Consider the following 22,236-nt stretch of genomic DNA (forward strand, 5'->3'; position numbering starts at 1 on the left):
TAATGTTGAACATCATTTCACGTGATTATTGGCCATTTGTATATCTTCTTTGAAAGATATATACATATATATATATCTTCTTTACTTTTTTGCCCATTTTATTTATTTTTTATTTTATTTTATTTTTTTGCCCATTTTAAAATTAGGTCACTAGTGTTCTTATTGTTGAGTTTTAAGAGTTCTGTATATTCTGGATATCAGTTCTTTATCAGCTATATGATTTGCAAAGGTTTCCTTCCATTCTGTGGATTTTCTTTTTATTTATCCTTTGATGGTATGCTTTGAAGTACAAAAGTTCTAAATGTATCTATTTTTGCTTTTGTATATGTGCTTGTATATAAAAAAATCATCACCTAATCTTAGGCAATAGAGATTTACTACTATGGTTTTTTCTAAGAGTTTTAGAGTTTTAGTTCTTATATGAAGGTCTTTAATCTGAGTTAATTTTTGTACATGGTATGAGGTAGGGATCCAACTTCGTTCTTTTGTATGCTGATATCCAGTTGTCCCAGCATCATTTGTTGAAAAGACTATTCTTTCCCCATTGAATTATTATCTTGGCCACCCTTGTCATAAATCAAGTGCGTAAATATGACGGTTTATTTCTGGACTCTTAATTCTATCCTTTGATCTGTGTGTCTGTCTGTCTATCCTTGTGCTAGTACTACACTGTTCTTGATTACAGTAGCTTTGTATTAAGTTTTGAATTTGGGAAGTGAAAGTCTTCCAACTTTGTTTTTATTTCCCAAGATTGTCATAGCTATTTTTGGTGCCTTGTATTTTCTTAAGGATTTTAGAGTCAGATTTTCAGTTTCTGCAAAAAATACAACTGTAATATTGATAGGGATTGTACTGAATCTATAAACCAATTTTGGGGTATTGCCATATTAACAATATTAAGTCTTCCAATTCATGAACATGGGATTTAAAAAGTTTAGTTAGTTCTTTAACTTCTTTCAGTAATGTTTTGTAATTTTCAGTGTACAAATCTTAAACTGCATTTGTTAAATTTATTCCTAAGTATTTTATTCTCTTTAGTTCTAAATGGAATCATTTTCTTAATTTTGTTTTTGAATTATTCAATGTTAGAATATAGAATTACAGTTTATTTTGTATGTTGATCTTGGATCCTGTATTCTTGCTGAACTCATTTTAGTTCTAATAGTTTTTTAGTGGATTCCTTAAGATTTTCTATGTACAGGTTACTTCTTCCTCTTCAATCTGGATTCTTGTGCTCTCTCTCCCTTTCTTTCTCTCCCCTCCTCTCCCCCCTTCCCCCTCCTCTCCTCCCCTTCCCTCCTTTTCTGTTCCCTTCCTTCCCTTCTCTCCTTTCCTCTACTCTCCCCTCCTTCCCCTTCCCTCCTCTCCCCTTCCCTTCCCTTCCCTTCCCTTCCCTTCTTTCTTCTTTCTCCCCCAACCATTTTTTTCCTTAGGCTTTTTCAAGTGCTTTTCTGTATCTGTTGATGTGATCAGTATGGTTTTTGTGCTTTGTTCTATTAATACAGTGTATTATATAGATTGATTTTCATATGTTAAACCAAGTTAGCATTCCTGGGATGAGTCACACTTGGTCATGGTATATAATTCTTTTAATATGCTGCTGGATTGTTGAGCATTTTTGCATCTATATTCATAAAGTATATTGGCTTGTAGTCTTTTCTTGTGATTTCTTGTGAGTGTCTAGTTGTAGTAATCAGGGTAATGCTGGCCTCATAGAATGACCTGGGAAATGTTTCCTTCTCTTCTATTTTTTTGGATGAGTTTGTCAATGACTGATGTTAATTTTTAAAATATTTGTTAGAATTCACCAGTGAAACCCTCTGGGCTAGAGCTTTTCTTTGTGGGATAATTTTTGATTAACAATTCACTGCTTTACTTGTCATAGGTCTTTTTACATTTTCTACTTGCACTTGAGTTAGCTTTGGTGTTTTGTGTTTTTCTAAGAATTTGTCAATTTTGTTTAAGTTGTCTAATTTGTTGGCATAAAACTGTTTGTAGTATTCCCTTATGATTCTTTTTACTTCTGTGGGTTTGGTAGTAATATCCCTCTTTCGTTCCTGGTTTTAGTAATTTATTTATTTATTTTTTATTTTTTTAAAGATTTTATTTATGAGAGAGAGAGAGAGAGAGAGAGAGAGAGGCATAGACCTAGGCAGAGGGAGAAGCAGGCTCCATGCAGGGAATCTGACGTGGGACTTGATCTGGGGTCTCCAGGATCAGGCCCTGGGCCGAAGGCAGTGCTATACCGCTGAGCCACCAGGGCTGCCCTGGTTTAGTAATTTAGATCCTTTCTCTTTTTATTTTGGTCGGTCTAGCTAAATTTTCATCAGTTTTAGTAGACAGACGCTTAACTAACTGAGCCACTCAGGTGCCCCAATTTTCATGATCTTTTTAAGTAATCAACTTTTCTCTATTGTTCTTCTAAGCTCAGTTTTATCTATTTCTACTTTGATTTATATAATTTCCCATCTTATATTTGCTTTGGGCTTAATTTGCTCTTCTTGTTTTTTTTTTTTTTTAAGACAGAAGGTTAAGTTACTGATTTGAGATCTTTCTCCTTTTTTAATGTAGCTTTACAGCTGTTTCCTGCGGAGCATTACTTTAGCTGCATATATTCATTTTTGGCATATTGAGTTTTTGTTTTCATTCATCTAAGTTTCAAACACATTTAGGAATGTGTTGTGTAATTTTCACATATTTGTGAATTTCCCAAGTTTCTTCCTGTGATGTTTCTAGTTTCATTCCATTATTGTTGGAGAACATACTTTGCATGATCTGGGTCCTTTTAAATGTATTGAGGTTGGTTATATGGCCTAATAAATGGTCTGTCCTGGAGAATGTTCCCTGGGCACATGTGTGTTAAAGGATTTCAGGGCTGATCAAGGAAAGACAGGAACATGAGATGGCAATATTGCACAATCATATTATTGGGCCATATTTTGCTGGGGTTACAGGAGAAGGGAAGACCCTTATAGCAGGAGGCTAACAGGGGAAGAGGAAAAGGGAACTCCCAGGGAGGAGGGGAATGGAGAGGGGGCTTATGTATCTAGATGGCATCATTCATTGGCAAGATGGGGAGTGTCTGAGTCAGAAAGCACTACAGGGCAGCAGAGGTTTGGGGTCTTTTATAGCCACAGGGTTTATCTGATCTATGGTTAGCAGATATTTGGTGCGGTTTTGCAGGGTATGTAAAGCAGGCAGGTCCTAAATGGCTAAAAATATTATTTTGGATACGCAAGACTTTGAGTTTGGTTTTGAGCTAATGGTATCAATTTGTTGCGAAAAGATAAACAACATAAAGGCCAATATATAGGGGCTATCTTTGGCCCATTTATATAACAAATTGAGAAAAATGTGTATTCTACTGTTGTTTAGTGGGGTGTTCTATAGATGTCTGTTAGGTATAGTTGGCTTTAGTGTTGTTCCAGTCTTCTATTTCCTTCTTTACCTTCTGCGTACTTGTCCAATCTATCATTGAAAGTGGGGGCATTGGAGTCTCTGTTATTGTTGGATTTTCAATTTCTCCATTTTGTCCCCTCTCTGCATCTCTCCCACCTTCTCTTTTGCCTAGATAACTCTTTCTCGTAACCTAAAAAGTTTAGAATTTATGGTGGTCTGGCTTTTCTGGGCAGGGGGTAACTTTATTGGTTTGGGAGTGGTTTTCAGTTTAATTTTTCTTTTCTAGTCTTGCATCACAGGCCATTGTGCACATTCTAATCCTTTATTGGACAAGAGTTTAATGTAGTTAGGCCAGGAAATGTGATAGGGACCATGCTACACTCAGAACCTCTCCCCTTTCAATTGCTGTAGCTAGCGAGAGTTAAGATTGTTAAAAGTACAAAAGACTAAAAAGGAGTATTATGACCTCCTCATACCACCTCCTGATTTTCCTTCTTATTTTAAAAGGTGTAAGTAAGTATACAATGACTTGGTTTTCCCCTATGTTAACTATTTTTTTTTTTTGTTAACTATTTTTTTAAAAAGGTTTTATTTATTTATTCATGAGACACACACACACACAGAGAAAGAGTGAGAGAGAGGAAGAGACATAGGCAGAGGAAGAAGCAGCCTCCATGCAGGGAGCCCGATGTGGGACTTGATTCCAGGGCTCATCCCAGGACTCCAGGATCACACCCTGGGCCAAAGGCAGGGGCTGAACTGCTGAGCCATCCAGAGATCCCCCTTCCCTATGTTAACTATTTTAATACTTAAAAAAAAAAAAAGTCAAATCCAAATACTTTTCTCCCTTTTTCCTGTTTTTGGAACTACTGCTTTATTGGGACCCCAAACACAATGTTTTGCCCACTATAGAATCAAATACTACAGGGAAGTCTCCTTTGTTGCCTAAGACCTGGGTGCCAAGCATCTGGGGCATGACTACCACTCCCTCCTCCCATGCCTGTGTGAACATCATCAAAACCATATGTATATCCTCTTCCACCAAATATCTGTTCACGACTTTTACTCATTTTCTACATGCATTGTGATTTTTTACTGTTAAGTTTTGACAGTTTTTTATATATTCTAGATACAAACCCTTTGTTAAATATGTGGTTTGCAAGTGTTTTCTCTAATCTGTAATTTGTCATTTCCTTCTATTAACGGGTTCTTTTTCCTCCTCAGTTTTATTGATGTAGAATTGACAACTTGAAGGATATTGAAAGTGTACAATGTCATGACTTGGTGTACTTTTAACAGGATCTTTTGGATAGTAACAATTTTAAATTTTGAAGAGGTTTATCAATTTTTCCTTTTATGGATGATGATTTTGGCACCAAATTTAAGAATGCTTTGCCAAATACTAAGTCTTGAAAGAATAAATTTGTCTACTGTTTTTTCTAAAAATTTTATAGTTTTATGCTTTACACTTAAGTCCATGATCTGTTTCGAGTTAATTTTTGTATATAATGGGAGGTTTAGATTATTAGTTTTTTTTTTTTGCCAGTGGGATAGCCACTTGCTCTAGTACCACTTGTTGAAAATGCTATCCTTACTCCATTGTATTACATTTACATCTTTGTCAAAAAATAATTGAGCAGATTTGTATGGGTTCATTTCTGGGTTCTCTATTCTGTTTTATTGATTAGGAATACATCTATTCCTTTACCTGTACCACACAGTCTTGATTACTATAGTATAACAGGAAGCCTTACTCTTGGGAAGGATAACTTTCTCCCACTTTATTCTTTTTCAAAATTATTCTGGTCTTCTAGAGCCTGTACCATTCAATATAAATTTTAGAAGAAAGTTGTCGATGTTTACAAAGAAGCTTGCTGAGATTTTGAAATAAGAATTACATTAAACCTGTGGATAAATTTGAGAAGAATTGACATCTTTACAATATTGAGTCTTCCAATCTATGAACATGGTATGTCTTTCCAATCTTGAATACCTTGAAGAAACTCAACATGGTTGTAGTGTATTATTCTTTTATTTTATTTATTTATTTTTTGGTATTATTCTTTTAAAACATTGTTTGATTTGATTTGTGAGTATTTTGTTGAGAATTTTTGTATCTACGTTCATGAGAAATATTGGTCTACAGCTTTCGTTTTTCATGCAGTTTTTTGTCTAGTTTTGGTGTAGCACAATACTAGCCTCATAAGATGAATTGGGAAGCAGCCCCTCTTCTATTTTCTGGAAAGAGTTGTGCAAAACTGGTTTCAATTCTTCTTTAAATGTTTGATGGAATTCTCCAGTTAAACTTTCTGGTCTTGGACATTTTGATTTTACCATTATTTTGATGTGAACTTATTTATACTCTGAAGAACAAATAGGGTTGTTCTTCAACACACAGGATTGCTGTGTCCAGGAAGGTCTGGAGAAATTTGGGTCTCAATTAGTATTGTCTGTCAAATGTGTAAGTTCACATTAGACTGTGAACTTCTTCAGAGTTCCCATACTGTGTTGGTCATCATTGGAACCTCAGCACCTAAGATAGCACCTGGAGTGCAGGAGGTTGCTCAGTGTAAGATTGGTGAATAATTGAATGAATTCTCAGCCCTAGAATTGTGCAGATTAGAAGCCTGATGCGTTTAGAGAAGCCTAGTGAGGAGAGGGTAGCATGGAAGTTCTGGAGTCCTATTTTGGAGATGGAAAAATCTCTTTGGAAGAAAGGAGGAGTTGGCAGATAGGAGGAAGAAATGGAGCCCATTTATGGCTCCATTTCTTCCTCCTATCTGCCTGAGCCACTACCACTCAGGCTCTGATCACCCATACCAGCTATAGTAATCCATTGTGCTGAAGAATTTGAAGAGCATGGGGAGCTGGTGGAGCAGAGGGGTATGCAGGGGATAGGACTAGGACTGGCTGTAGACTGGTGCTCTTTCCTGCTGTTGGTGTTTCCTTACACAGAAATATGCTCTGAGAATTATACTTCAAAACTGAGGAAGGAAAAGAGATGACAATGTATTGAGCCTAGGCATAGTTTGTAGAGTAGTAATTCTTTATTTAGAGTTGAATAGTCTCAGGTTTGCAGAAGTAATTAAATTGCCTAAGTTGTTGTGAATTTCAAAAGCTACCCCAAGGTGTTTTCCACTTGTACTGTAATTTCTAGTTGGTTAAGTGTTTGTTTTGATATTCCTTAAATTATCCAGTTTTAGAAGATTTTCTGCTAGAGCTTCATTTGTGTATAGGTGCACATGAGGGCACATACTATGCATGAACTGAAATGCATGAATTTTTAGATGTATTTCTACTGAGACCCAGTTACTAAGTTCTAGTACTTTGCTTATTTCATAGCATAGCAGAATGCCTGGATTGTTAAATAAATGATTACTTTTAAAAGAAGATGTATTTATTTATTTGAGAGAGAGAGCGCGTGCATGTGGAAGAAGGGGAGGGCAGAGGGAGCGAGAGACAGAGAGAGAGAGAGAGAGAGAGGGAGAAACAGACTTCCCACTGAGCCTGGAGCTAATGCAGGGCTGGATCCCAGGATCCTGATCATGACCTGAGCCAAAATCAGAAGTCAGTCACTTTAACTGATTATTATTACTCTGTATTGGGACATCTTATGGCATTTAAATCCATAAGATTTGTTTTTCTAGCACTATTTGTATTAACTGCTTTCTTCAGTAATTGAAATTTTTTTTAGCACCCACTTATCTACATCACTCTCTGGACAATCATGGACTGCTATTTGTTTCTGAGCTAAATGTTGATCCATTGTTTTGTAATTTGAGAATTTGGGAATTTTATGGATTATGAAAGCAATGGACCTTATGCTAGTTTATTGATAGTGTTTAGAATAATACCTTCAGCGTGATAATTGCACAATCAACTATGGTTGATGGGTCAATATGTAAAACTGATTATAAATACTGAGTTTAGGTTGTGTCCTAATAGAAGATATTCTCGTGCAACTCACTGAAAGTTCTTTCCTTAAAAGCATCTTTACCCTGATCCTAAGTTTAGCTTTAACCAAACATTCTATTTTGTACCTGAGTTAACAGCTCTCTCCTCTGTGCCATCCCTAGGCGTGTATACATCACCCTCTTAACAGAGTATTGATAAAACTTGTTTACATGCATTTTCTGCTTGTTGGATTGTTAATTCCCTTTGGGCAGGATCCATCTCTGTAACTCTAGTGCCTAATACAATTCCTAATTCCTAATTTAAAGTATAAGCTGAAGGAGGAGAATCACTTTGTATCCACTACAAAGGATAGTGCCGACATGAAGGAAAAAATTCAATAAATTATTGAATAAATAAATTAGTGGCAATAGTTGGTGCTCAGGAAGTCTTGGATGAGTTAATAAATTGGTTTGTAGTTATGCAGTGTGCTTCATAGGCGAAAATCACAGTCATAATGTGGATGTAGTAACTGTATGAGGGATACATAGGCCTGGATTTGTTTTTCAAAGTGACCTCTTCCCTCAGCAAGAACATTGAACACCTGATAGTAAACAAGAGTTGGATTATCATTGGATGAGAGAACAGACAATGAGGAATGGAGGGTGCTATTAGATCACATGGATTCTTTTTAACCCTATGAATTTCAGTACACTGAGTTGTGTATGTGGAAAGGACCTTTGTCCTTCACACATTTAGGAAATGCTGGCCAAAACAGTTTTATACATTTCTCAAGTAAAACAACTCATTTCTCAAGTTATTTAGGAAAGGGAAGAGGAATTGCATGGAAAGTAGATATGTAGTTTTCATATTTTTTAACTTTTCTGTTTTGACTGTTCCTCTACTTGCAGCATTTTAGCAGTTTATGGACAGATCATTGATCATTTTAGGAAAAGGTAGAAATACAGTGTTTTCTTCTTCCAATAATGGGTAGACATTCATGTTTTCATCTGCCTTATAAAAGAAATCTGTAGTTAGAAAAGTTAGAGTACAAACATGGTTATTTCAAGAATAACAAGAATAAATATATATTTCATACATATTTGAACCATCATGCAAAACAGAATGAAAAATCAAACTAAAACCTACCTGCTCAAGCATGTCTCATTGGCTCATAGCTTCATCAAAGATGGGAACGGGTGTTAGAAAGTCCATAGAGGGACACCTGGGTGGCTCAGCTGTTTAGCACCTGCCCAGAGCGTGATCCTGGAGTCCCAGAATCAATTCCCACATCAGGCTCCCTGAGAGGAGCCTGATTCTTCCTCTGCCTGTGTCTGCCTCTCCTTCTCTCTGTGTCTCTCATGAGTAAATAAATAAAATCTTAAAAAAAAATAAAGTCCATAGAGAGGATGTATGGCAGGAGGCAGATATTGAAGTGATGCCTGAGCTGCTGGCTCTTCAAAATATGACTGAAGGAGGCCGTGTCTGGCATTCAGATGCTTTTCAGAGCTGAGGCTTTTGCTTCCCGTTATATGCAAAGGGGTTTTTGCCTTGACTGGAGAGGGAGCTATTCAGATATATCAACGTCTTCCAAATTACTTCTTTCCTTTAGTTTTTGGTGCATTGTACATATTTCCCCCTTCTAATTCCTAATTTCTTGGATTCCTGTTGCCTCTTTAATCTTTTTTCTTTTTTTTTGCCTTTTACAGGGTCCCTAGTCTCCTATTCCAAATGCTTAAAATGAGTGCTAGCCTTGATCCATGAGCATCCTTCTTCTAGTCTAGTCCATAGGCACCTTGTAGGAAGGGGGTTTTAAGTTTCTGGAATCGGATGAGAAGCAGCCAAGTGGCAACTTAGAGGAAGATGGAAAGGATTGTCAGATTCCCATAGCTCAGGAAGTGAGCAATACTGACTTTTGGTGCCAGAAGATCTTGAAGTACGGTAGAGAGGTCATGGATGTATGTTCGGGAAACTTGTAAAGTAAATCAATAAAATGCTACCAGATAAAGGCTTCACATGAATGCCAGTAAAAACTTCATATGTGATGGGGACAGTCTATTGCTCTCACATATTACTTGTAGTTATACTTCATATAACTGGTAAGTTATAAATACATAATTGTAATTGTGATTATTTTGTTTCACTCCCTTATATAAGCTCCATAAGAACAAGGATTAATGTATGTATTCCCAGCATGTAGAACAGGGCAAGGCATGTAGCAGATTACCAATAAATATTTGCTAAATATAGAAGTGCCACCATGTTTCTCTATTCCAGTCCTAGGTGGAATAGGAGACTGAATTTGTCATCCGAAAGGCCTGTTTCAGACCTGGCTCTGCCTTTTTTGAGCTGTGCTGTCCAGCCCCTCAGAGCCTCAGTATCTTAAGAATTTAATAGAATTTCTGTGGAGGTTCCCAAATAACAAAGCATTTGGTTGGACATTTTATGGTTGGATGTCTGTCTGTGCTCTTCTCACCCTAATGCCAGTTTTTCACCATCCTTTCATTATCCCCTTGCCTTCCAACTGATATTCTTCAAATCAGGGCTCTTTACCTAAGGGTTAGAGTTTAAGTGGAGAAAGAACTAACATTTTGCAATGGTTTTTTCATTACAAAGATCTCAGGAAACAAAAAGCACAACTGTAAGGCTCATGAACCTTAGGTTTTCTTGCCACATAGCAGCAGCTGAACTGCTGAGAAGGGACAAAAGCAGGAAAGTCTTTTGCAAAGCCTGCAAATCTCTGCCTCCCCGCAGGGTCTGGGGCGGTAAAATCTGTATGAGATGTGAGGCACAAGGCCACAGCCAGGTGTTGTGTGTTGTGGGGCCGGGGTGGGGGGAGGCCACACATTTTCCTGAGTCACTTAAGAAACAGACCCTTCAAACTGCGGGAAGGCTGGGCCTCAGGAGAGGGGAGGCAGCCACTCTGGTTACTCTTGTAAGTCGCTTTCCCATTTCCTTCCACTAAGAAGAAAAGACAGAAGACGGGCAGTAGGTAAAACAGGATGTAAAGTTTATATACAAGAATATAATGTTTATCTGAAATATTTACAGTGTTGGTTAAAGCAATATTTTTACAACTTTTTAAGGTCAACTACTATGTATATTACAGGTAAGCTACAATGGTTTAATTTGCAAAATTAAGTAAAAAATGTTTTAAACAAAGCTTAAAGTACTCAGGTCAATTATAAAATCTGTTTTGCCCTTTATTCGAAGAACTCATGCTATGGTGGTTAATGTGCTTTTGATAAATGGAAGTACTCTACCCGGAGATGCAGTACATGCTGCTACTGTTGTAAGTTCCCAACGGGGGTGTAAAATGACAGGTGAATTATTATAAGACTTAGGCTCTGAGTCTCAGGCTGGAGCTGAGAGACGTCGAGATAACAGCCAGCTTTATCTCAACGAGGATTGTGACCCACCACAGTTTGGGCCACATCGAAAAATGAAGCCATTTGCACGTTACGGCAACCTTAGCAGAGAGTGAAAATCAGTTGGCCCAAACCAAACAGAAAGAAGGAAAGTCAGACCCAAGTCACAGCTGTACCTATTCAAAACTAAAGTGAGCTATTTAAAAACTTCGTAAAAATATTCATGATTTTATTAGTTTGAACATTTCTACAAGATCTGGGTGGGTTCTTCCTGTATGTGAAAACAGCTATCCACTCCTGAGGCCTCCTAAGGCCTTATAACTCAGGAGATGCCAGGGTGCAAACGTGCAAAAGGCAAGGGAAGCTGCTCCAGGCTGGGGCCAGAGCTGCAAGGGCCTGTGCTTGGGGGGATGAGAGCTGGGGACCCAGAGCGGAAGTGGTCAGCCTGGCTCTGGAGGCGGCCTGGGGAGGGGGGGGGCAAACTAGCACTGCAACTTGCGGATGCTGCGGGAGATGCGCTTGAACTCTCTCTGCCCCTTTTGCCACCGCTTCACTGAGGTGATCACCAGCTCCCCACCTAGTTTCTGTCCCATGACCAGATAAGGTGCGTTGATGTCATTCATCTCCTCGCAGGTGCACTGCAGGCTGTCTTTCAGCCACAGCACGGATTTCTTCAGGTCCCTTTCAGACACACCGTTCAGCTTGTAAATGGTCTTGCTCTTGGTCTCCAGGATGATTTTGGTATCTCTGTTGATGTAGGTTATCTCCTTCACTTTTATTTTCAGTGCTACGGAAGACAAGAGGGGTGAGAATCACACCGGTTGTAATAAGGGGATGCGCACTACACAGAGTGGGAGCTTTGCTCACCCTTTTCCGCTGCATATTTGTGTGACTTGGCCTGGGGGAGGGAAGAAGAGCTTCCTGCAGCTAATGAGACTATCAGGGGCTGCAGGTGGGGGGTGGGGAGCCGGAGGCAGCAGGTGGCTTCATTTCTAAAGCCTCAAAGGGCTAGCCAGGCGCTTTATTTCAAATCAGCCATCCTTTCAAAAATCTCTTGGCGGGACTCAATTAACTTTTCTTCCTCACCCTTGTGTTCTTGTGTTTGTACGTAGGTTGCATGTGGTTTGTGCTCTCCTCAACAAATGACTTCCCCTATTGCAAACTTCAGCATGAAAAGAAATGCCTGACTCTTAGGTGAAACGTGATCCATCTGTGGCCATAAACTTTAAACTCAATTTATTACGTTGGAGAGGTTTTTGGACAAACCTGTAAGGAAATTATATCACACAACCATTGTTTTCTAAAGAACAGACTACGGGGAAGGAGAATTGATCTTACAGCAGCTGCATTTGATTTGGTAAAGCAACTAGGAGAAAAAAATATCCAAGACTCTAAGAGCACAACATGTTTAGCTGTAAAAGTGTTTTTCTGAAGATCTCATCCTCATCTGCTATCATTTGCCTGTCCAAAGCCAAGGCGTTTACAGATCATATATGTACCGTTTCCAAAATGGATATGTAGACTCACTAGAATGCTAAGACCACAAGTAAGTGGTTCACTTTATATAAAAGACACATTTTACAGTCATGAGCACTCTGCTTTGGGAAAGAATACCCTCCAAGCATACATGCTGGAATTAAATTTCGAGACTCCTTGAAGGCAGGGAAAGGGTAGAGTTTTAAGGTTGGAAAGGATCATCCAGTTAGAATCTCTTGTTGATACAAAAACAATTTGAAATCCAGAGAAGTTAGTTGACTTACATGAGGTCACCCCAGTTGGGTTGCGTCCTGGCTAAGTCTAGTTGTGGAACCCTGGTCCCCAAACCTCCTCCTCTTAACACTGCTGTGCTCTCTTAAACTTCTGGTCCTGTTCAGAACATTAACATGCCGAACTGTAACGTAGCCTAAGACTCTTCATGACATTGACAAGTATTCCATATAGATGATGTGCAAATGGCACTTCCTGACTTTGATGGAGTTTAATGTATTATTTAAATTAGTAATAGAGGAAGAGGTTTTTTTTTTTTTTTTTTCCCTCTGTGTGTGTGTGTGTGTAACTGCTTTGGGGATCTCTCTCTCTCTCTCTCTCTCTCTCTTTCCCTCTCCCTCTACCAGAAAGGGAATTTGAATAATCATGGCTTTTCTGGCCAACCAGGACATGATGAAGCTCAACCAGATAAATCAAGGGTGCTGTGATTTGGCCAACCATTATTTTGTCAGATGTGCATCTAAACCATAGTACGGAGTTCTCAGGGTTTATGAGACTGAAGTCATGGAATAAGTCCCATGGAGATGTCACACGTTCCTGATGCCTCTGCATAAGGGGTGGGTGGGAAAGTCACATGGTGGTAGAGTTGATTATATGTTACCTGGGAGCCTTATCTATAGCACAGATAGAGCATGTGTGATAGAGCACCTGGTCAAATTAAACATTCTTGAGCTCAAAACATCAGAAAACCATTACTTTTAACCAGGAGGAAGATTTATTACTTAGTTTTTTCTAGTTATAAAATAATCAACTATGCAAAAGCTCACCATGGGAAGACAACAGGCATTTCCTCTCTGGATTTTCAGCTGGGACCAAATATAGAGAATCAAAGCCCTAAAATAACTTTTCCTGCCCTGGAAGATGTGAATGGGGATGCAGAAAGTGATAAGAAACAGAGGTGATGGTACTAACTGATCCAACAATAGATTGTATGCAGAGGCAGGCAGCTCTGGGCTATTCTTTCTGCACCAGTACTTTTACCATTGAAATAAGGAGGCCTTCTACATTTTTCTCTATACTTCAGGACTGCAGTGGGGAAAGAGTGTGAGCTTTTGTGGAGGTTTAAGTTAAGTAAATTAGATTTCTACCCTTGGTCCTTCTACTTTTCCATTACTTTCCAAAGTATAGAGGCAATACAGAGTACTGCTTATAAACCAGGAGTATATATGATGCACTTCAAAGCTACCATTCAGGTTCATTATCCCTTTTGGGACAAGCTTAATGTGAGGAAATAGCAAACACAGCTGTGAGGTAGTCTGTGTGTGTGATAGCTTAAATGTGATGATACCCATGTTCTCAAAGGCTTTCTCCTCTAAGAAGAGAACACTAGGACACACACTCTCACACACATACGCACTTTTCTGGGGGGCTAGGTCTTGATAGAACATCCTTAGGAAGTGGGTCTTTTGTAAAGGAAGCCATAAAACAAGTATTAGTATGTGTATGTGTACACGTGCCCTAATTTCAATCATTTTAGAGTCCTATCATATAACTAACTTTTTCGTGGAAAGTTAGGAGAGACAGCTGTGCTATTATATCTAGTGCAAAGGACATAAGCTACTAGAAGAAAATATTTTATATATATTTTAATGTAAATCCTATTAAAATTCTATTTTTCTATTTTTCCCTTAATTAAATCATGTAGCATGGAAGCTCAGAAGTGTGTTTTGGTAAGGCGCTGGAGATCTGAGATGGCTGCTACCAGCCTGCCTGGCCTTCACTACTTACAGTTGTATATATTTAAATAGAGGCATACGAAACCCTATCATCCCATTTGTGGTTCCTCCTGAGGGGACAGATTGGTTAGAATTTAGGATCGCCTCTTTTCTTTTTCCCTTCCTTAGCAGTGTGAAGTTTTTCCTAAAGCTACGGCTATTCTAGGATCAGCTAAAGTTAAACCCAGGACACTTCTGGAAGAGACCCGGGGTTGTAAGGAATAGTGATAGCGTAGTTTCCAAAGGTTCAGGGACCTGATCAGGTCTGAGATTGCTGGGATGAGAAGTTCTAAGGAGCCCATGGGAAGGCAGCCCCAGCAGAGAGTGCTGAAGTGATGTCTCTCAGTTTCAAGGACTCCGTTGACTATACAACAATTTTAATATAAATCTGCTAGGCTCTGTTATTGTTAGATAGAACGGGAACTGTATCTGCTTACCAGTAAGTTCAACCGTCTGGCTGAATACTTTTAAGGGATACCAGCCTCTCAAAAACATCAAAATGTGCCTCCTCTTGGAATGGGACAAAGACAAGAATGTCCCCGTGAACGTCTGCGTGAAGTTCATGGCCACTCCTGACTCCAAAGTTAGCACTGATTCTGGGTCTAGCTGGGCTCCTGCCCTCACCACAGAGCTCTCAGGGTGGTGGAGAGGTGCTGATGAAGCTCTGTGTGGATAGTCTCCATCCCTCTTTCCTCTAAAATTCTCTCTTAAGGTTAGTGACCTACACGCTGTGAACCTGGGTAACAAATCACACCCATTATCGTCCCCAAGCCCGGTATCATCATGGCACCTCTCATGTATTTTGCCAAAGTAAATTCCTAGACCTTATTTTATTTTTAAATTTAAAGAATGCCTCCCCCCGGGATTGTTAACCAATACCTTGGATGTAGTCACTAGTCACATAGTCACTAGCAATGGGAGGTAAGGGAGCAAAGTGTTATGGGCTACGAACAAGGTAAACATATTTGAGGCTGGAGTAAACTTTTATTTTTTGCTTACTAATGCCTTCAAAATGTTTTTGCTGGGGCTAATATTTACATGCTTCTATTCCTGATACGCGTATCAAGGGACTGAAAGAGAACACGACCCAAGATTATGCTTACTGGCAAACAAAAGTCAAAGTGAAATGAAAAATGGGCCATTGAAAATTCCTAATTTGAGTAATTCTCATTATTTGATTATTGCTTAACAGAACAATGAATCTCACCTAAAAAGATACAGCTTAGAGCAAGATAGTTAGCATAGGGAGGCCACTGGGATAGAGCAAGTTGGAAGACTTTGGGAAAGAAGAGCTATGATGGTATATTATGAAAGTTTTATCCAGTGACATCTTAACGATTTGTACTTTTAAGTTTTACTGGTAAATAAAACTTTTGAATGTGAAATCTTTTGCTGTTGGTGGCGTATTACTTACCAAAATCATTTTTACAAAGAGTTTCCATTATGTCGTTGTCATCCTCATTTTTATTTTTGCAGGCTTCGCATACCTTTGGAGCTAGAAACGTGAAAAATTAGTAAATGTGCAACAGCAGGTGGCATTTGTAAACAACTCAAAGGGGCTTATCCAGACAAGAGTAGCAATTGTACAGTAAGACCCCAGCTTCTGCCTCCTTTGAAAAGGATCACTCATTCCCAAGAAAGTCTTCCATGACTTCTGTTTTTTGATGGGCAAAACAAGAATACCTATGGTTGTGTTTAATAAATGATGAATCAACACCCCACCCACACCCCACAAGGGGGTTAGGGGCAGAGTATACAGAGGGTTTTGGCTTTTTAGCTCTTTCTCCCCACCCCTGAGACAAATTCTGTCTCTGAAAAAAAGTTGTTTCCAAAGCCTCTCTGAAGAGAAAGCACCAGAGAAACCTCGAGGGGTTTTGGAAAATTGGATACCACAAAATATGGCCAAGAGATTGTCTTTTTCAGCTGCAGGACACCAGTGCAGCTCAGTCTCTGCTGGACTCTTCAGGAGACTCGTGTCTTGGGGAGGTCACTTCAAGAGATTTTCAAGTCTGGACAGGGAGAGGTGGTCAGTGCTGTAGGGGTTACGTATGGGCTCTTCCCTCTTTGGAAAGACACCTCAACAACCACAGCAGCCTGCTCTCACTGGTTCTGCACCCCCCCCCCCCCCCCCCCCCCCCCCCCCCCCCCCCCCCCCCCCGCCCCGTGCTTTCTGTCAAGTTTGTGGCAGGGGTAAGCTGCTTTTATGTCACTGTTATCTTCCTCTCCCTTGCAGGTTCTTCTTGCTCCTCTTTGTTCATTTCAGACTCCCCAAAACAAACAATCCCCCACCCCCCAACAACCTCAAACCAAAAAACAATCAGCCAAACAAACAAACAAAAAAAACCCCAAAGCTTTTTCTGAAGTGAATCATAATTGAAGTAAACTGTCTATGGGGGTCTGACCAAATGTAGGCGCCAAGGATCAGAGAGCCTACTAAAGGCTCTTCTAAAAGAGTCTGATTTTGGGGGAAAAAAAGCAAACATACTATTCCCTTTCTTGCATTTGTAAACGTGCTAATGCTAGGTCTAAAATTTAGGTAAAATTTGCTTTTCATTAATATGAAATTGAATTGTCACGGAAAAAAACCTTGGTGACTCATGATGTAAGAGACATGTACCAAATTAGAAAAGTTGCAGAGCATATTTTGAAGACCATAAACTTTTTATTTTGAAGGGGGAAAATGGCGATTTGGAGAAATGTAGTTTTTATAACGTTGGTGCGGATGGTGGAAAGAAATAAAAACAAAAGTAACACACATAAAACTGTCCTTAATTCCCCTCACTCAAACAAAATGAAACATTTCCAATTAGGAGCTCTAGGAATGTATATAAAATGTTACTAACCTGTATTGGTTGGTCTGTGGTATATGTTGGACAAATGTTTGAAATATGCCAAACATTTGCAGTAAATTAGAAATCTAACCAATAAGATGATTGCAAGCCCGAGGTGCCTGCCAGGAAAGATTGCTAAACAACTGTGCATTTTCTTTAACCAATGATGGCTATAGGAAAACAATTAGAGATTGAAAGAGAGGCTGCTGGAGCCCTGCAGGGGATTAGGAAGCTCCCTTTCCATCTCCTGGGGACCTGAATCGGCTCAGACACATTGTGTACGTTTTTCTTCCAGGAAGAGTATCAAGAACCATGAGGTTTTCATTGCTTTGATGGTGTTTTTTTTTTTTGTTTTTGTTTTTTTTTTTTTTTTTTTTTTTTTTTTGCACAGGAACTCCCCCTCTGTTTTCTGAAAACCTGGGAAACTCTCTTTTGCACGATTTTCTCCAGTTAATTAAAACCACTCCTAAGATATAAGCTGATTAGTGATAGAAAAATGATTCCTGGAGGTTCGCTTTCTGCCCTCTTCCTTAGATACCCGAACAGCACAACCAGTGCTCCATTTTCAACGTGCTGCGAGCCAGCCCGGCTTTTATTTCGAAAACCTAAGTGGGCAAAGAACAGAAAACACCGTAAAAGACTATCTGTGCGCTCTGGGTACCCGGCCTGTGCGGCAACGTTTCCGTGCCTAGGACCCTGCCCGGCGGTGACAACTGTCGCCTGGGGCCGAGCGAGAAAGCTCTGGCCAGGGTGCTCACTCCCAGCGCCTCCTCCCCCGGGACGGCCAGCGCTCTCAGACGTGAGCTCCCAGGACTAACCTCTTTAAAAAAACTGCATATCTCGAAGAGAAAAGAGAAACGCCTTTCAGTTGTTTTCTTTTTTTTTCTTTTTCTTTTAATCTTCTCTAAGAAAGAGCAACTGGTATAACTCGGAAGGGGATGAGAGGCTCGGAGGGGGTGTGTGTGTGTATGTGTGGGGCCTCAAAATCGTCCCGATGCCACGGGAGGGCAAGAGGAGCGTCTGCCCCGCCTGGGACTGGCACCCGAGGCGGGGACACGTCGGGGTGTGCGGCGTGCGCCGCGAGCTTCTGCACAAAAAGCCTTAGCAGAGCGGGGTGGGGCCGGGGTGGGGGCGGAGGCGAGCAGAGGCTTACCTTCCTCGGTGGCCGGCAGGAGATGGTCGCTGCTAGCGAGGGGTATGCAGAGGTCGTTGTCCTGGGGGAATCGGTCGCACTCGAGCATGTCCGGCCAGGGGAAGCCGAAGGCCGACATGACCGGGGCGCAGCGGTCCTTCACCTGCACGCAGAGAGAGTGGCACGGCTGGATGGTCTCGTCCAGGTCGTCGAGGCACACGGGGGCGAAGAGCGAGCAGAGGAACTTCTTGGTGTCCGGGTGGCACTGCTTCATGACCAGCGGGATCCAGGCGCCCGCCTGCTCCAGCACCTCCTTCATGGTCTCGTGGCCCAGCAGGTTGGGCAGCCGCATGTTCTGGTACTCGATGCCGTGGCACAGCTGCAGGTTGGCCGGGATGGGCTTGCAGTTGCTGCGCTTGTAGGAGAAGTCGGGCTGGCCGAAGAAGAGCCCGCGCGCCGAGCCCAAGCAGCAGTGCGACGCTAGGACGAGCAGCAGCAGCGAGCCGGGGCCCCGCGGCATCGTGGGCGCGCGACCCCCGCGGGGCGGAGAGCCGAGAGCGGAGCCTGGGCAGCAGGCGGAGGCAGCCGCGCCGAGTCGGTCCCCGCCCGCTCGCCCTGTCGGCGCGCTGGGGGCCTGGAGAGGCGGCGGCCGCAGCGCCGAGGCACCGGGAGCGCCGAGGGCCCGCGGGAGACGCCGTGCGCTGGGCTTGGCGCCGCTCGCCCGAGCTCGGCTCCGGGGGGCTCCGACCCGGGGGAGCAGACTGAGCCGCTGCTGGGGCCCCGCCAGAGGTTCCTTGGCCTTTTTTATGCAAATCTAGGGGGTGGGGGGAGAAAGGGAGGAGCCAGCGGAGAGTAATCCGAGGAGGCTTGGTCACTACTCTTTTGGTCTGGTTTTCCGTTGCGAATGCCCCTCACGCGCTCCCCGAAGGAAATTCCGCCTCCACCCCCTTCAGATGCTGCAGACCGTGTGCAACGCGGTTGCTTTAAACAACAAGCAACCCGGCCGGCCTGGCCGCGGCGCCCCCTCCCGCCCCCCGCCCCCCGCCCTCCGGCCCCGGGGGCCTGCGGAGCTGGGGGGCCGCGGCGGGCGCCTGGCCACCCGGCCCCGGCGGCAGCGCGCTCCGCCCCCCGCGAGGCCCAGGTCTGGGGCTGTTGGACCCCGGCCCGGAGCTTCGGCCTCGACCCCGGAGCTGCGCGGCCGAACTGCATCTGCCGCAGTTCTTTGTGCCTCGGTCCCGCGCGCCCGGGACCTGTCCGCGGGAGGCCGCGCCGGCGAGCCTGGTTTCCTCTCCGATCTGCAGCCACGGGTCCCCCGGACGGGCCCATTTCCATACGGTGTGATGTGTGCCCTTAAAAGAAAAAAAAAAAAAATCAGAATTACAAATAAAGTCGTGCGGGCAAGACTTTTACGCGGAAAGGGGAATTTCCGCCCAAATGTTGGGGTTGTTACGCTGTTGGAAGTAAGTCTAGATTTTGCCGTTGTGTTAATGCCTTTGCAGAGTCTCATCAGACGCACACACAACTGCCCACCATTTCCCGGGTTTGGAAAAGAGACCTGCCTCCCCCCCCCACCCCCCACCCCCTTAAATGAAAGTGATGACTCAATGCTCGAGGGCAGCGCGGGCCCTAACACACAGGCCCTCGCGGCGCGGCGCTCGGGGGAGCCCGAGTTTGGAAACAATCGCGCCGGGCCCGTAGGACTTGGCAGAAAATGTGCCAGGTGGGCAGCCTGCAAGGGGGTAGGGGCAGAGCAAGGAGCCCTGCCTAGAGATGCACGAGCGCCAGTCGGGGCCTTGGCGGCGGTGGTTCGTGCATCCTGCACAGGCCAGCGGGCCCCTAGTGTGCAGCAGGAGGCAGGCCGCCCTTCGCTCTCGTGGGGCCGGGGCTCTGCTACTGCCCTTGAGGACTGCAAACAGTAAGTTTACAGCTGGAAACCGGGCCTTGGGTGCCAGGAGAGGGACGATGCGTGCGTGCGTGTGTGTGTGTGTGTGTGTAGGGGCCTCCTTCTCGCTAATCGCTAGTCTGCCCTAAGGGCAGGTCGTCTCCGCCCCCTCAGCCTTCCTAGCTTGGTGGCCGTGCAGATCCAAGCAAATGATCCCCGGAGAGCCACCCGGCCAGGGTTCTTGCACACGCGAGGTAGCGCATTGTTATCACTCCCCGGCCGCTCCGCTCGGAGCTCGCCACGGGCTCCGTCCGCAGCGTCCCCGTCTCCCTCCTTCCGGAAAGATGCAGTGGCCCCAGCGGCCTCCCAGGTTCAAGTCGTCCCGCCCGCATCGGGGTCCGAGTGCTTTGGGGAGGGGCTACGTGTGTGGATGGGGAAAGCCCACTCGGTGTTATTTCCGTCCCCTCCCGGCCGTACACACATCAGGGAAATCACCGTCTGGAGGGAGAGCATCTGCTGGCCTCCGAGAACCTGTGTCCCTGCATGTAGATGCAGCTTCTAGCTTTTCTGTGACCCCGTGATCTTCTGGGGGCAGCGCCTGGGGCGGCAGCCAAAGGCCATTCTTCCGCGGGACTGGCCCCAGGCCTTTTCGTTTCCAGCTAAAGCACCAACAGGCCTAAAACCTCCGCTCCCCAACACAAACTATTTTGAAAATAAACCCCACAGGAAACAGAAGCACACCGAATCCAGCAATTAAGCAGAACCCGAGCTCTGGGAGATGCTAGGACGTGGGCCTGGGGCGGGACGGGGCCATCCCGCCTCCACCGCCCCCAATCCCAACGCCCTCCCTTGGGGTCGTCTCGGGCCTTCAGACTCCCGAGCTCGGGGCCGGGGAGCCCGATGCGGGTGCGGCTCGGGGAAGGCGGGGACGGCCGCACGCCCCCAGCAGCCAGGACGCCGGGCGCCCTCGCGGCCGCGGGGGCCCCAGGCATTGTTTCCGCAGCGCGCGCGCGGCCACCCGCCGCCAGGGGGCGCCGGGAGCCGCGCCGGAGCAGCCGCCGCCGTAGCCACCGCGCGCCGCGTCCGGCCTTGGCCTGCGGGGTTCCGCGGCCCGCCGAGCCCCGGTCGCACCTGCGCCCCCCGATCTCGACCTCATCGCGCGCAGGCTGCGCCTTGCTGTCCCCCACTCACTCCCTTCACCTTCAGCCGTTGGGTTTCCCCCCCGCGCCCGGTCAAGCGTGTGCGTGCGTGACAGGCGCGCCCGCGGGACCGGATTGAGCGGGAACAGGAAAATAACCGCCCGCAGGGGCCGGGGCGCCGGCAAGGACCTCCGCCTGAGTGGGAACCGCGCGGGCGCCGGTGCCGGGGTCAGTCCCCGCGCCTCCCCAGCCGGGGTCGCTGTGCCCCCGCGGAGACGTGCGCGCACGTGGTGCAGCCGGCGGCGGGGCGCCCTCGCTCGGCGGGCTCCTGCGCTCCGGGGCTGCCCGCGGGCCTCCCGGCCTCCTCGGAGCCCGCCACCTCGCGCAAGTAACCGAAGCTCTTGCTTTTACAAACCGAGAGCCAGTGCCTGCCCCGCTCCTGCCCCCCCCCCCCCCCCCAGTCCATGCGGTACTTGCCCGTTTTAGGAACGGAAACTGTAATCACTGAAACCCAGGGTCAGCGGGGTGGGTGCTCGCTCCCCTGCGGGCTGCCCAGGCGGCCCCGGGGATGGGGGCGGCCGTCTTCCCCGCACTCCGTGTCCCCGCAGCGAGCGACATCCCGCCAGATGCTGCAGGCTCCGCGCAGAGCCTCGGCCATCCAGGTTCTGGACGCGGCTCGGCTCCCTGCCCGAGTCGTGCCCGGGCAGCGCAGGCCCCGAGGAGTCCCGGGCACAACCTTGTCGCCAGTCTGGCCAGAGGGATCGCGCTGTGCCAGCCGCCTCGGGGCCCTCACGGTCGCGCTCAGAGGTTCGGGGGGTGGCCGGGGTCTCTAAGCTGCGGCCGGCGGGCCCCGGTGCGCGGGGCTGGGGCGCGGGGCTGGGGCGTGGGGCCGGGCACCTGGCGCCCCCCAGCGCCGCTCGCCGACACTGGCGCTGCTGAGGGGTGGGAGCGCGGGGTACCGGGAGCAGGACCCCGTGCACCCCGTGCACCCCGTGCACGATACGCGGGTTTCTGGACTCTCAAACCCCGGCTCCGGCTCCGGCTCCGGAGGGGCAGTCTCGCTCGACCCGCAAACCAGCTTCTGAGCCCCCGAGGCACGGTCCCACTGACCG

At 45.2% G+C, this 22,236-nt stretch overlaps 1 protein-coding gene across 1 annotated transcript; it reads right to left on the minus strand.

Annotated features, from left to right (window-relative positions):
* Positions 1 to 10,278: 10,278 nt before the first annotated feature.
* Positions 10,279 to 19,029, minus strand: SFRP2 (secreted frizzled related protein 2). The gene is made up of 3 exons (XM_077846448.1): positions 18,125 to 19,029; positions 15,555 to 15,635; positions 10,279 to 11,445 (listed from the first exon to the last, which is right to left on the minus strand). The coding sequence occupies exons 1-3, from the start codon at positions 18,621 to 18,623 to the stop codon at positions 11,141 to 11,143; spliced, it is 885 nt and encodes a 294-aa protein (XP_077702574.1). The 5' UTR covers positions 18,624 to 19,029; the 3' UTR covers positions 10,279 to 11,140.
* Positions 19,030 to 22,236: the final 3,207 nt, after the last annotated feature.

Source organism: Canis aureus, chromosome 13, assembly GCF_053574225.1.
Source record: "Canis aureus isolate CA01 chromosome 13, VMU_Caureus_v.1.0, whole genome shotgun sequence".
Lineage (NCBI taxonomy): Eukaryota > Metazoa > Chordata > Mammalia > Carnivora > Canidae > Canis > Canis aureus.

Excerpts from the sequence above, each read along its gene's own strand:
- SFRP2 (XM_077846448.1), bottom strand. The coding sequence starts at position 18,623 with ATGCCGCGGGGCCCCGGCTCGCTGCTGCTGCTCGTCCTAGCGTCGCAC. Across the intron at positions 15,636-18,124 it reads CCTGCCGGCCACCGAGGAAG|CTCCAAAGGTATGCGAAGCC; the intron begins GTAAGCCTCTGC and ends TCACGTTTCTAG. Across the intron at positions 11,446-15,554 it reads TCTTTGTAAAAATGATTTTG|CACTGAAAATAAAAGTGAAG; the intron begins GTAAGTAATACG and ends TGTCTTCCGTAG.